The sequence below is a fragment of the Rhinopithecus roxellana genome, chromosome 14, assembly GCF_007565055.1.
Source record: "Rhinopithecus roxellana isolate Shanxi Qingling chromosome 14, ASM756505v1, whole genome shotgun sequence".
Lineage (NCBI taxonomy): Eukaryota > Metazoa > Chordata > Mammalia > Primates > Cercopithecidae > Rhinopithecus > Rhinopithecus roxellana.
Genome location: NC_044562.1, coordinates 5365483 through 5380665, shown reverse-complemented (window position 1 = coordinate 5380665; position 15183 = coordinate 5365483). Strand labels below are relative to the sequence as shown.

Here is a 15183-nt window from a genome sequence, read left to right as displayed (position 1 = left end):
TGTTAGTTTTCGACTCATGAGTGGTATCTTCCAACCATGTCCCCTTGCTTGAAGTAGGTATAGGGTTGACACATGACCAAAATATGCCACCTTTGCCCACTGGAAAATGACAGAAGCAGGAAGGTCTCTGTGACCTTCACTCCACCCCTCTTTCCTGAAACAGGTCATGAAAACTAGAAAGCATTTTCTGACCTCCCCTGAAGCAGATTACAAACTCTCATGTAGAGGTGCCCTTCCTAAGCCCTGAGGAAAGGAACATCCTTATGTCTGAAGACACAGGGACACAGAAAGGAATCTGAACAAACAGGCCTTGCTAATTTTTCCCCAGTTTATTACCATTAGATCATACCTCCTAGCATAAAACTACCTAGATTTTAACCATTTCTTCAGGTCTTTATTTCCTCAGAAGGCTCCTGGGTCATATAATACTTGTATTAAGTTTGTGTACTTTTCTTGTTAATCTGTCTTTCATTATAGACCTCAGCCATGAACCTGAGATGGATAGAGAAAAGAAATTTCCTCCCCACTTACAGAAGTAAATAGCAGTCCTGTGGGTTTTAAAACACAAAGAATACAAATCAAAGAGACAATAAAAGTGTAGAGGATATAAGAAATGAACTGATTTGATAAATATTCAATGCAGTTTTTGGCAATTTTTAACATTCCTCACATCAAGATGATAAAAATGATAGTGTCTTTGTATTTGCTAAAAACAATAAATAAATAAATAGAGGAAAATAAAAGACTCAAGAACAACTCATTCTCCTAAGAAAATTAAGAACAAAAGATATTAGAAAAGAGTAGAAGCTATTGTTCTAGAGATTCCTTTCTAGCTCAATCCTTTGTCACACAGAATAAGTAGTTCTTTTTCTGTTCTTTGTTTTCTTTCGATTTTCTGTTATAATAATTGAAGTCCCTAAGGAATCACAAGTTAGAGAAGCAAGAAAGTAGGTGGGAAGGAAAGGTAGAAAGGTGTTACAGGACAGGAGGAGGAGTGAGTAAGAGGCAGTGTTAAGTGTCATATATCAAGTCAAGGTTACCCAGTCAGGTAGATAGAAAGAGAAAACCCAAATTCCCCCATACCTGAAAAAATAAAATAAAGTAAAATGAGGAAAGAGAAAAGAAAAAAGAAAGAGGAGTAAAAGGGAAGAGAAGAAGGAAAAAGAAGTTTGTTCAAAAACACTAGCATAGGAAATGCTATTTCTTGGGAAAATTAAAAGCATAATCCATAACAGTCTAATGGTAGGTACTTGAATTTCACTTTGAGCATCATTATTTTTAGGCCAGAATCATACCAACTCTTCTCAACACCCTATAATTATGAAAAAAAAAAAAAAAAAAAAAAAACATACTTTTTAAAAGCAAAGATATTAAGTTTCTATGTACGTACTAAAATAAAAAATTGCATTGACTTTGTAGCCCAATGTCTTATTAATAACACTGTAATGTATAATTCACAATATTTTGTGCTTCACAGAATGAAAAATCCACAAAGAATTTTTACTTTTCATTTTCATCTCTTCTCACTTTAAAGGATTCAACAATATTATTTCAAAGTTTCTTACCAAACAAGTGCTTGAACACAGCTACCTATTCCAATTACCCAATTTAAAAATACTGTTCATAATACTCACATTTTTATAGAAAGCAGGGATTAGCAGACAGTAACCCATGAGACAAATCTGGTCCACTGACTGTTTTTGTAAATAAAGTTTTATTGAAATATAACCATGTGCATTGGTTTACATATTAGCCATGGTTGTTATCATACTGCAATAGTAGAATTGAACAGCTTCAATAAAGACCACATGACCCACAAAGCCTTATAGTATAAATCTATTATAATTAGATAGTAAGTAGCTATTTTATAAGAGACACTACTGCAAAATCCAGTATGATTGCAGAGGCTGTAAACTTCTAACAAAGCCAAGCCTATTTCATCTATTTGTATCCAAAAGATGGAAAAGCCATTGATCAATGGAATGCTATAATCAGTCTTAACAGATGAAATATAAATACAGCTGGGCAGACTGGGTTCACCAAATAGCTCATATTGTCTAAACTCAAACTGACAAAATATAAAACCTTAGAGATACAACTGTAATACCCCCCACCTTTTATGTATGCATTGAATAAAACATTATGAAGCACCTAGTTGTTTAAAACACTGTGAAAAAAAAAAGCTGAGATATAATAATGGACGAGTTCTTACCCCAAGGTGCTTAGGTTTCTATACACTAACCCGGTACTCAATTCTCTTCAATTCTATGGTCACTGGCTCAGTTTAGGTTTTCTCCATTCCCTGCATAGATTGTTACATGAAACTCCTAACGAATCTTTGATATCTAGACTCCCTGCATTACATACAGTTATCTTTTTAGAACACACACTTGATCATATCTGGTTTAGAAATTTAGGGTCAGGCATACCAATAATCCCAGAACTTTGGGAGGCTGAAGTGGGATGATTGCTTAAGTCTAGCAGATAGAGACTAGCCTGGGCAAGACAGGTAGGTCCCATCTCTACTGGGAAAAAAAAAAAAAAAAAAAAAATGAATGACTTCCCATGGTCTACCTCACAAAGCGTCAGCCTTATCTCCTACTATTAATATTTCCCCTAAGACTCTTCAGCACTAGTCAGACTGGTTTCCCTGCTACTACCATTTACCCTCCAGATCTTTATTCTGATCCACTCTCTGTTTACTTTTGTTAAAGAAGTGATCAAGGCCAGATGTGGTGACTCACATCTGTAATCCCTGTGCTTTGGGAGGCCAAGATAAGAGGATCCCTTGAGCCCAGGATTTTGAGGCTGCAGTGAGCTATGATCATACCACTGCACTCCAGCCTGACCCACAGAGCAAGACTGTCTCTAAAAGCAAGTAAACAAAAAACAAAACAGAAGTCATCAACCTTCCAAACACACAAAATTTGTACTCCAAAGCATTTTTTTATTTCTTATTCACTGCCATATTTAATCATTTCTCAAGTATTGTACAGATTTTCTCTAATATGTGTTTCCTTTCTTTTTACCTCTACTCTTCCAACATATTTCCAAATTCATTTCCTCACCTTTGAATGACTGCTGTGGCTATGTAACTGGTACGCCGTGATACTGTCCCAGATATACCCACCTCTCTTTCTAAAACACGAATCTATCTTCCAAGCCTCATCTACCACTTTCCTTCTACATACACATTGTGTACACACTAAAAGGTATTTCTCATTATTCCCTGAATATCTATAGTTTATTCTTTTCCACCTCCACATGATGTACTTTTCTTCCCCTAGAATTTCATCATCAGTATCTTTACATTAACCTTCCTTCATGTCCCAGCTCAATTCATTTTTCTGCCATGAAACATTTTCTAATGAAGTCAGCTAATGCTGATTTATTTCATCATGAAATATTGGTTGTAATTATTGCTTTTACAAGGCAATTAGACAATTCATTGCTTGCTGTCCTATTTTCTAGTTAGTGACATTTGTTCATATATTTTGTATTAGTATGTGTTGGACTTTCTAGCTAAACCAGTGGTTGGCAAGGTTTTTCTATTAAAGGCCAGATGGTAGATATTTGGACTTTTGCAAGCTTTATGTTTTCCATAGTAATTATTCAACTCTGCTACTATCACACAAAAGCAGTCATAAAACAATAGGTGAATGAAGAGGTGTGACTGTGTGAAAATAAAACTTTATTTACAAAACAGAGGGCTGAATTTAGCCTGAGGGTTGTAGTTTGTCACTCTCTGAGCTAGATAAGTGATATGCTGGCAAGAACTAAGACATATAAATACACACACACACACATTGTTTTTTTTCCTAAAATTTTTATGGTATCTATTCTTGTGTTAGAGGTAGGGACATTTGGCTTCGTATGCATGTACATAAATGTATATGGGTATATATTCTAAAACTGCAGCAATCTAAAAATCTAGAAAGTTAATCTTCTAGAGCACATCATAGCTGCAGGTGAAAAGATTAAATAATGCACAACTACAATACTTTATAGGAGAAACATGTTAATTGTGCAATCACCCAAGACTGATGTGCGCTCTGGGAAGAAAAATAATATCATTAAATATAATTTCACATTTGATTCAAACTGTATTTAATTATAGTCCATTTCTCACCAGGGGAAAAGAAAAAAACATTTTAAATCTAAACAAATAGTTTTTCCAATAAGTTCAAAATACACATAAATGTTCATGCAATATAAAATATGTATAGCTGTTTACCTAATAAAACCATATTCAGAGCAGAATGCCAGGATCCAATTTGTTAGGTAGAGAAAGATTTTTCTCCCTCCCATGTAGTCATTTTTGATAGTAACTAATATTCATCCTATTAATGAACCTTATGTGCACGAAAACAATGACTATTGTAATAAAATAATGTTTATTAGCAATTTTCCCTTAGGAAAGCACTTAATAGTTTTAAAGAAAGGAATTTTCAGAAGTGCTTTGCAATGAAACACTAATCTCAAATCCTATTTTCCCTATGACAAACATCTTTAAGTGATAAGTTTAACATTTCACATTGAAGAATTTGAGTGAATTCCTTATTTAAAATATATATACATAAAATATGTGCAAGTAAAGCATGCTTTACTTTCACCAGATTTTAACAGTACTATTTATAAGGGAGCTGCTTTCCTCAAATTATGTCATGCTTTACGAATTAATTTTATACTGTACTCTATAAAGTAGAATATAGGATGTCTAAAAATTTTATCTTATCTTTTACATGTATCTCTACAGAGACAATTTTTTAAAACCACACACAAAAAAATTTCCATCTGTATGCAGGTTTTGGTGTAAAAGGACGAAAATATATATGTAATACAATGTTACATTTATAGGGGAAATGTGTCTTAAAATACCAACTAACTTTCAGTCGTTCTAAAGAGATGGTATGTCTTTCTGGTATCTTAATTTATTCTCTGTTAATGTCACTTGTTATATGCTTTGAAAGAAAAAAAGAAAAAACACGTCAGGGAAGTTCCTATTTTTACAATGATTCTGTATTCACAGTATTTTAAAAAACCATCTAGGACAGTGGTTCTCAATCAGTGGTGATGGTGGTGATTTTGCCTCCCAAGGAACATTTGGAAATAAATTGAGACATTTTTGGTTGTTATGACTTGGAGTACTGTTGGCATATTAGTGAAAAGAGGTGAAGGATCTAATAAACATTGTATAATTCACAGGAAGTGTAGCTGAGAATTATCTAGTCCACAACTAACAGAATTATCTGGCCCAAAATGTGTGAAGTTGAGAAGCCCTGATTTTGGAATAGAACTAGGGATTCTGCATTTTAAAATAGGATACATGTTAGATCAAATAAATCTCATACCGATAGTATATAAATATATGAAATAAAGAGACACTAGATACGAGTAAACAGTGCAGAGAATAATACAATGTATTATGTATGTATGTATGTACGTACGTGTGTAACCTCTATCCTACATGTTATCAACTCTGCTAAATATATATATAATATATATATTTTACATATACTATATATTTTATATATCTAGAGAGAGAGAGAGAGAGAGGAAAGAGAAAGAGCAATTTAATTTATATGACAAGTAGTTAGATCTTTCTTTTACTCTTTAAGTTTCAGGGTACATGTGCAGGATGTGCAGGTTTGTTACACAGGCAAACATGTGTCATGGTGGTTTGCTTCACAAATCAACCCATCACCTAGGTTTTAAGCCCAGTATCCATTAGCGATTCTTCCTGATGCTCTCTCTCCCCTATCCCCACCCCTCGGCAGGCCCCAGTGTGTGTTGTTCCCCAAGTGTCCATGTGTTTTCAACGTTCAGCTCCCACTTATAAGTGAGAATATGTGGTGTTTAGTTTTCTGTTCCTGCTTTAGTTTGCTGAGAATAATGGCTTCCAGCTCCATCCATGTCCCTGCAGAGAGCATAATATCATTCATTTTTATGGCTACATAGTATTCCATGGTGTATATGTACCACATTGTCTTTATCCAGTCTAGTTAGATTTTCTTTTTTTCTGAAAAGACAGAGTTTCATTATGTTGCCCAGGCTGGTCTTGAACTTGTGAGCTCAAGTGATTTGCCCGCTTCGGCCTCCCAAAGTGCTGGGATTACCAGTGTCAGCCACCAGGACTGGCCTAGATCTTAACATAGTGAATTGTGGAAGCAAATAATTTAAGCAACCTGCAAATATTTGAGATTCACCTCCAGCATGCTGAAACATGTCTTTCAGGGTATTTCTTTTTGACAAAAAAGAAAAAAAAAATACCCTTTTATTAATCATGTGAAAAGTATTCCACATAATTCTAAATGAAAATATTAATAATCCAATATGAAATCCCTCATCCTTCAGGTTTTGTAAGTGATACTTTGTCCTCTAAGGAGCGAATTAGTAAGGGAGTATCACTAATATTCTTAAAATATAACATTTTTTTTTTTTTTTTTTACTGTGAAGTAAGATTGTCCTGTTTTCTTATAGATATTGTTAAGAAAAGTTTAATTTTCTATAGAAATGTTTTTCTGATGCAATTGGAGGCACTTAAATCATTTCAATGTTAAACTTACTTTTTGAGAAACAGCTTGAAATGTTCCTATAATGGACAGTGGGATTTAAAAATATATATATTTTAAAAGTTAAAGAAATAATAATTTATTTTATCATATTATGCTAGAAAATGTGCCAAGTGTTTTACAAGCATTATTTTATTTATTTCTCTCAATGGTCACCTTTGTTTATGAAAATAAATTGCCTTCATCTTGCAAAGGCTAAACTTAACTTTGAGAAGGTAAAAAAGATTAAGTCAAGATCACACAGGTATCAAAAGGAGAACAGAAAGATTCAGGTTCCAGAGTCCAGGTTTTAACCACTACTCTACAATACACAAGCTCTCTATGTGAAACAATTCATTCTGATTTATTCACTCGTTCATTCATGGGCCAATTCATGGATGTCTTATAAAACAGGGATGCAAAATGGAGACTGAGTTAGAGTATAATTGGTATAACTATATTTAATCTAATTATTGTTGTAACTATGGAGAAACCTCTCAATGTCTTACTCATTCTCTCTTTTTCTGGGTTTTGATTCTTTTTTAAAAGGATGTCATATTATTATCTAAAACAGTTTGTATATTTACCAGTTGCTATGGTTTTCAAAATAAAATTTAAAAGGAGATGAGTCAGTAGCCTGACTTTGAAAGTAAACTAAAACGTTTCTGCAAAAATAGTACTATTTTTATCAACAAATGCTTAAGACCCCTTTAAACCAAGTTCTGTTTACATGAAAAATAAGTTTCTACAAAAAGAGAAAAACATCTTACAATTGGTGAAAGTCTCACAGATAAAGGGTTTGCAACACTATAATTAAAGTAACAGTCACATTCTTGATTTTTTTAATGCCAATTAGAGCAGCTAAGAAAAGAAACACAAAACAGAAAAACCCAGGGTGGTAGATTCTTGCCGGGTTTATGAGAAAATTTAACCCTGCACCTGGAGTGGTGATGAAGAAAACACCTTTGGGCTGAGCGGGCACACAGAGAAGAATGACATGGCAGATGGGTGGTAGAGAAAGAAGTATACAAAAGAAGAGTTACTTTTCACTTTTTCCATGCTTACAAACAACTACCTTACAGGGTGGGGGAGGAGAGTTTGGTGGCAATGTGTAAAACAACATAAGAGAATTGTGCATCTATCTATCTATCATTATCTATCTATCTATCTATCTATCTATCTATCTATTATCTATCTATCTATCTATCTATCTATCTATCTATCTATCTATCTATCTATCTAATCTATTTAGTTTACTTAACAAACACTTATAAAGTGCTTAGTGCTTGCCAGGTATCTTCTAACTGCTTAAAAGAGACTAATGTGACGGGGTGCAGTGGTTCACACATGTAATCCTAGCACTTTGGGAAGCTGAGGGGGGCACATCACCTGAGGTCAGGAGTTCAGTATCAGTCTGGCCAACATAGGAAAACCTCATCTCTACTAAAAATACAAAAATTAGCTGGACACGGTGGCATATGCCTGTAATCCAAGCTACTTAGGAAGCTGAGGCTGGAGAATCGCTTGAACCCGCGAGGAGGAGGTTGCAGTAAGCCAAGATCGTGCCACTGCACTCCAGCCTGGGAGACAGAGTGAGATTCCATCTCAACAACAACAAAAAGGAGAGAGAGACTGATGCATTTAATCTTTATAACAATTCCATGTTACAGATTTACAAACAAGCAAACAAATACCAATGTAGAGAAACAAACTAATACTAATGCACTGGAAGTCAGGATATGACAAATTTGGAATTTGAACCCAAGCAATCTGGCTCTAGACTAAGCTGATTGCTATGAAGGTATTTTTTTAGAATTTACTGTTTGACTGAACAATATAGTCCTATTTAGTAAATTATATTTTGTAGTAAAAAGAGTTGAAAGTTATACTAATATCTAATGCCAGACATATTTAGGATCACGAGGACATATGCAAACAAACCCACCAAAATTGCTTTCACTGAAATTATCACTGACCTCCTTTCAGTTTGCCAAATCCAATGAATACATTTATGTCTTTATTTTTATTGGCTTTTCTACAAAAGCAAATACTGTTGGCTAGTGTTAGCTTGAAACTTTTCCCTTTGTGTGTGCGTGTGTGTGTGCACGCACGTGCAAGCTTTCCCTTTTTGTCCTGAAATCTGTTGGTGCCCTTTTTCCCAGCATTCTTCTTTCCCTTCCTTTTTAGTGTTGCAGTTCTCCAAGGCTCTATCCTTGCCCTTTTCTATTTTCTTTAATACTCCTAAGAAATTGTTGGGAACAGGCCCCCCAAAATCTGGCCATAAACTGTCCCCAAAACTGGCCATAAATGAAACCTCTGAAGCAGAGTGATATGTTCATGATGGCCATAACGCCCACGCTGGAAGGTTGTGGGTCTACTGGAATGAGGGCAAGGAACACCTGGCCCACCCAGGGCGGAAGACTGCTTAAAGACGTTCTTAAACCACAAACAATAGCATGAGTGATCTGTGCCTTAAGAACATGCTCCTGCTGCAGATAACTAGCCAGAACCCATCCCTTTATTTTGGCCCATCCCTTTATTTTCCATAGGGGATACTTTTATTTAATCTAATATCTATAGAAACAATACTAATGACTGGCTTGCTGTTAATAAATATGTGGGTAAGTCTCTGTTTGGGGCTTTCAGCTCTGAAGGTTGTGAGACCCCCGATTTCCGACTTCACACCTCTGTATTTCTGTGTGTGTGTCTAACACTGCTGGGTTAGGGTCTCCCTGACCGAGCTGGTCTAGGCAAGAAATCTTACCTACATTTTGCCTTCAATCTACAATTGAATAACTACGAAAGTTCTAGTTTTAGCCCAAACCTTCCTTCCTTTTTAGCCCTAAATATTCAACTGTATCCCAGAAGTATCTCAAATTCAGCACATTCCAAAGTTTAATTTTTCAGCTAATCCTTTAAATCAAGTGTCTGCAAATGATGGCCTAAAGGCTAATACTGGCTAGTGAGCAACTTGTTTATACGGTTGGAAAAAAACCCAAATGAAGAATACTATTTCATGGCACATAAAACTTGTATGAAATTCAAATTTTGGTGTCTAGAAATTAAGTTTTATTGGCACACAGCCACACTTATTCATTTCCCATATGACTGCTTTCACATTACAACTGCAGCAGAGTAACTGCAACAGAGAACACACAGCCCACAAGTCCTAAAATATTCATTAATATTATTTGGCCTTTCACAGAATATATTTGCTGACCCCCTCTCTTAAAGCCATCCCATATTCTTCCTTCTTTCCCCAGGTTCCCCACTCAAATCTCTATCACTACTTTTTATTGATCTCACCTCTAAGTATATCTCATCAGAAACCATTTCACATACAAGCATCTCCCAGATTTTGACATCAGCCACCTCCTGATCTACTGAAGTAACTTCCAGTGATGGTTATCTTTATATGTAAACTTGACTAGTCTAGCGAATGTCTAGATAGCTGGCAAATAATTATTTCTGGGTGTATTTCTGGAAGAGATGAGTATTTGCATTAGTATACTGGGTTAAAAATTTCCTACCCTTGCCAGTACAGGGAAGCATCATCCAATCTGTTGAAGGCCTAAATAGAATAAAAAGGTAGAGGAAAGGCAAGTTTGTTTCCTGTTTGAGCTGGGATATATATCTTATCCTACACTCCATCATTGGCACTCCTGGTTCCCGGACCTGGACTTACACCATTACCCACCTACCCTTCCTGGTTTTTAGGCTTTAAGATTTGGACTGAGTTACACCACTGGTTTTCCTGGTTCTCCTGTTCACCTACAGTAGATTGTGGAACTGCTTGTCCTCCATAAGCATATGGGTTAATTTCTATAATCTCTCTATCTCTCTGTGGGGGTGTGTGTAACATATATATATATATATATATATACATACACATATATTCTATACACACATACACATACATGTACATATACACTTCAATCCTGTCTCTCCAATCAATCCTTTACAAATTTCTATCATGACAATCTGTTCTTTTTACTCCTTTGACCATATTTTTTTTTTTTAATGTTTTTCTCCTTTTCTTAGAAGAATGGTTCTTAAGTCAGCATCATGTCCCCTGGGAATTTGTTAAAGATGCAAAATGTCAAACCCCACCTAAGACCTACCGAATCAGAATCTCTGGGTAACACCCACCAATATGTGTTTTAATAAGCCCCCCATTAATTTTAATGCACACTTATGTTTAACATCATTGGAACCATTTATCCCAGAGGAAAAAACTGTGTATTTCTTTGTAGGGATATTATTTGAGTGTGAGCATGATCTGACCCCTGCCCAATCTTGTCTCTGATTTATTCTTTCCTTACTTGTAGCTGCTTCTATCTGCAAATGTGGAAATAAAACCCCTCCAAGTTAGTAATTTGCCTCAGGTAACATGGCCTAGTGAGTGACATGAGGGAAGAATTAAATTTAGCTAATCCCAAGGTTTGTTTTGTTTTGTTTTTAGTACCACACCCTGCTACTTTGTAAAATACATTTACTATACTCTTACATTCAAAGTCCATCTATCATAACAATGTTTGTATTTATCCTAATTGTTAATTTAGTTTGTTCCACCTCTTAGACTATAAACTCCAGGAAGGTAAGGAAGTGTGTCCAAGGAGAATGTCAATAAAACATGACTCTCTACTGCCATCTGGTGATAAAATGCCACAATTCCAAGAGGAATATATGTGCATTCCATGTCTTCTGCCTGTAGAGTGTAGTGAGTAAGACAAAAGCTTTGGCTTCAGACTTCCTTTCAGATAACAGAATGTTTACTCCCTGGCTGTTAGATCTTGAGCAATTTACTGAGTATTTCTCTGTCTTAGGTTCCTCATCTGTAAAACTGGGTTGCTAACAATTTTTCTCATGGAAATGCAATGATAATCAAGTTAGCTGCTATTCATATAATTATCAATACTGTTATAAAGGACTTAGCTAGACTCTATAGTTGGCACAAAGAAATACATGTAACACTGTTCCTTAAATATTTTATAATCTAGGTGACTAGGTAAAACAGGGTTAGGAAACGATTAATGAATGAATAAATAAATAACCATACAAGCTTTAAATGCTGAGTCCTTATGGTGTTAACTATTAATGTAGAGGACGTAAAATTTGAGCTAGTATAAGAATTTATAATCGGTATGTGTGAGAAGGAGTCTCCGATGGAGAACTGTTCCTGCAAGTCTTTGCACACATTGAGACTAACACCTGTAAACTACTAATAAAAATGATATAATTGGGTAACCCGCTCAGGTCCCCTTCCATGCTGTGGAAGCTTTGTTCTTTTGCTCTTTGCAATAAATTTTGCTGCTGCTCAGAAAAAAAAAAAAAAAAAAAAAAAAGATATAACTGCACACTTACATTACAAAGTCATAATCACAAAACCATTTTTATTTAATGCTTCATTATATAATCCCAGATCTCATTATCCAAACAAAACCTAACACATGACCCAAAAAGTGTTTATTGTAAATGAGTTTTGTTGTTGCTGTTTTTTAATATACCTGAAAATTAATCATTGTATTTTGCTGATAAAATATAGATTTGATTACTTCATAAATGTGAATTATATATTTTCAACTTAAAGAAAAACCTACATTGTGTTAAATGGTGATTAAACTCAACATTTGCAAGATCCTGTGATTGAGACACATGGTCTCCAGTTTGAAAAAGCAAGTACAGAGAGGTTAAATAACTTGCCAATAATGTCCAATAACATATTAATAGCTGAGATTCATGAATCTGAAATAAAACTATGCTAATGATGAAGGGTACATCATGCAATTAATAAATCATATGTTTAGGATTTGAACCCAGGCCATGCCATTAACTCTAAGCTTGGCTCCCTCATGCTGTAATTTTTTTAAATTAATATTTACAATACCCACTATTGCTCCTTCATATTGCATACGTTTCAGCCTTGGTTTGTTTATTCCTAATCCCATATAACAATAACAGTAAAAACGAAAGCAATCTAAAATGCATTTCTAAAATATTCTGCTTAAATGTCCAATAACCAATTTGGAATTTTGTGTGCATAATGAATGTTTACTCGTAAGAAAACTGTTGCTAAAACTTTTATTAATTTCCTACTTGGAGGATTAGATAACGTCAAATAGTATTTGTAACCTTTGTTTCTTTAATTTGTGAAAGATATATTTCAATTTTATAGTACTGAATGTCATGTATTTTTAAAAATGTATTATTTTTTTCATGAACATCATGTTATTATTCACCAGAAAACGGGCTACTATTATTGTATTTGTGTTAATGCTGAGCCTTTGTCACCATTTTCATTTTAATTCTATCCTTGGTAATAAAATAGTCAATATGTTCCTGCATCTTTTTTCCCTAGCAGTGGAAGTGTTACTTCACTGAAGCAGATAAACAGGATAGATAATGATTATTATAAGCTCAGTGATCCTTATAATGGGGAAAAGTAGAATGTTCTCTGATCACTCTCAAAATTGGAAACTGACTGAATTTCATTTAGGAAACAGCAAGTTCTTTTCGTAGGTGATATTCTCTAAACGTATTTAAAGACTAGAATATTTGCCCTGAATCCTGGGAAAATATGTTAAATTAGACCTACATAGTAAAATCTTGCTTAAGTAAAGAGGAAAAATCATATATAAATCATATTTTGAGTTAAGTAAAAAAGTCAAGGATGCCTCCCCCCACCAAAAAATGACAATGAATGTCTCATATCTTTTCTACATATGCACCAATGTCAGGAAAGTTTGAGAGTATCATGGTTCTTCCTGTTCTATGAATTTACTAAGGGTCATGCCAATGTAGGCAAATTAGACAGTGCAGTTAGTAAATGAAAGGCATTGATCCTATTTTGGGTGAGAAGGAATGATGCAATGCAATACATAGATGAAGGCCATTTTTCATGGTCCAGTTCATTTAGATTGTGCGGAACATACAAATTATTATTACTACAAAATGCCAAACAATCTGAGGGATAAAAATACAGTTGCGTAAATAATTTTACACTTGAAATAATCAAAACCACTCATATCTTATAAGTGATTGTCACCTACAGTATTTGCTTAGAGCTAGGCATTCCTCTGTTGAAGAGGAAGCTTCTAGAGAAGAGTATCTTTTTCATTATACTAGTGGCACATTGCTGGTCAGAATAATGACTTCTTACCTTATTTAAATTTAGTTAAATTCAATATATCTATTAAATCCTTATTAAATGCAAAAATGACTAATCTATATACTTTTTTTCTGTATTGTCCTCATGCTTTTTAGCTTATAAGGTGAAAGAAATCAAGAGTGGAAGAAAAAAAATGAAGTTATTGTTCACCTATACAAGCAGTATGTATAGAAACCAGTATGCATAGAAACTCCCATGTAGCAAAGAAGGATCAATTACATAAGAAAATAGAAGCTGAGAAATTGAGAGTATCTGGGAAAATAACTAGATTCAATCAGATTGTCAGAGAAAGGACACAGAAAATTTTGCAGATGAGACTTTGGTAGAAGAAATAGCATCAAGGGAGGATGAAGGTCACATACTGAAGAAAGACAAAGAATAGCCATGTGATATTGCCAACCAGAGAGGTAACTGGCTTTAGTCAAGTCTAAAAGATACTATATTACAAATTTAAAATATAAGGCTCAGTGTGTGGAACAAATGCCCTACATGCCAATGAGTTAGAAGATCTTATTCCACACTGAAAAAGAAAGAGAAGGAGAAAATGCAAGAGAGAGAGCTTGTCATCTAAGAATCATGAATCCAAAATGAAAATATGCTAATGAAGGGGACATTGGTTGCATTCAAATGAGATTTCCACCAGTTATGTCACATATAATGGGGAAAAAGTATAAAAGGATGAGCTGATGTTACGCCAAATGGTCATGGTATCCTAGTAGGGGAAAAAGTAAGAATTAGGATAGTAACATTTGGCAAAGATTGAGTGGAGGAAACAGAATCATGAAACCAAGATGGCGTTCACTGTTGAACCAAAGGCTGAAAAACATGGGGAGAGGTAGCACATATGTGCCTGTGAACTCACTTCTCTTAAAATAGAGAAACTCAAGCAAATGGTTCACCTTTTCTCATGTAGCACCCCATCTCCTCCCAATATGCTACATGGCAATAATCTAAAAATTAGGGGACTTAGTTTAAAATAAATACACATTTATTTGCATATGCATAAAATGTCAATAACTTTTAACTTACAGAAGACTATTTTATAGTTCAAATATTACATTATCAAGATGATAATACTTTCTGGGTGGTTAATCCATAAGTGAACAAGCACTTACCCTGTGGCTGGCGACTGGGATGGTATATCTGAAGGTCAAATGGCTGTGCACTGGTTTTCTGAATCACACTGACATTCTGCCCTGTCCACTTATTGGCTTTGGACAAAGTGTTGGTCCTCCAGTCTGTCCAGTAGACTTCACTCCCATATAGAGAAACAGCAAAGGGATGGGAAAGGTATTCATGACCTCGGATGATTTCTATCATGTTTGTTCCATCATAGAGGGCTGAATAAATAGCATCTGACCTACAGAAAGATAAATACATGGGTAGTTTGTCAAAACACATTCAACTAGTCCAGAGACATAATAATATAACTCAGCTAAATGACAAAAAAAAATGCATTTTATA

General features: G+C 34.7%; 1 protein-coding gene across 1 annotated transcript in view; it reads right to left on the bottom strand.

The window, feature by feature from the left end:
- Positions 1 to 15183, bottom strand: part of LRP1B (LDL receptor related protein 1B) — a 2016348-nt gene that overhangs the window by 671734 nt on the left and 1329431 nt on the right. The window contains exon 27 of the mRNA XM_030916410.1: positions 14835 to 15079. Within this exon, the coding sequence (XP_030772270.1) occupies positions 14835 to 15079 (245 nt within the window). The remainder of the gene's footprint in view (positions 1 to 14834; positions 15080 to 15183) is intronic.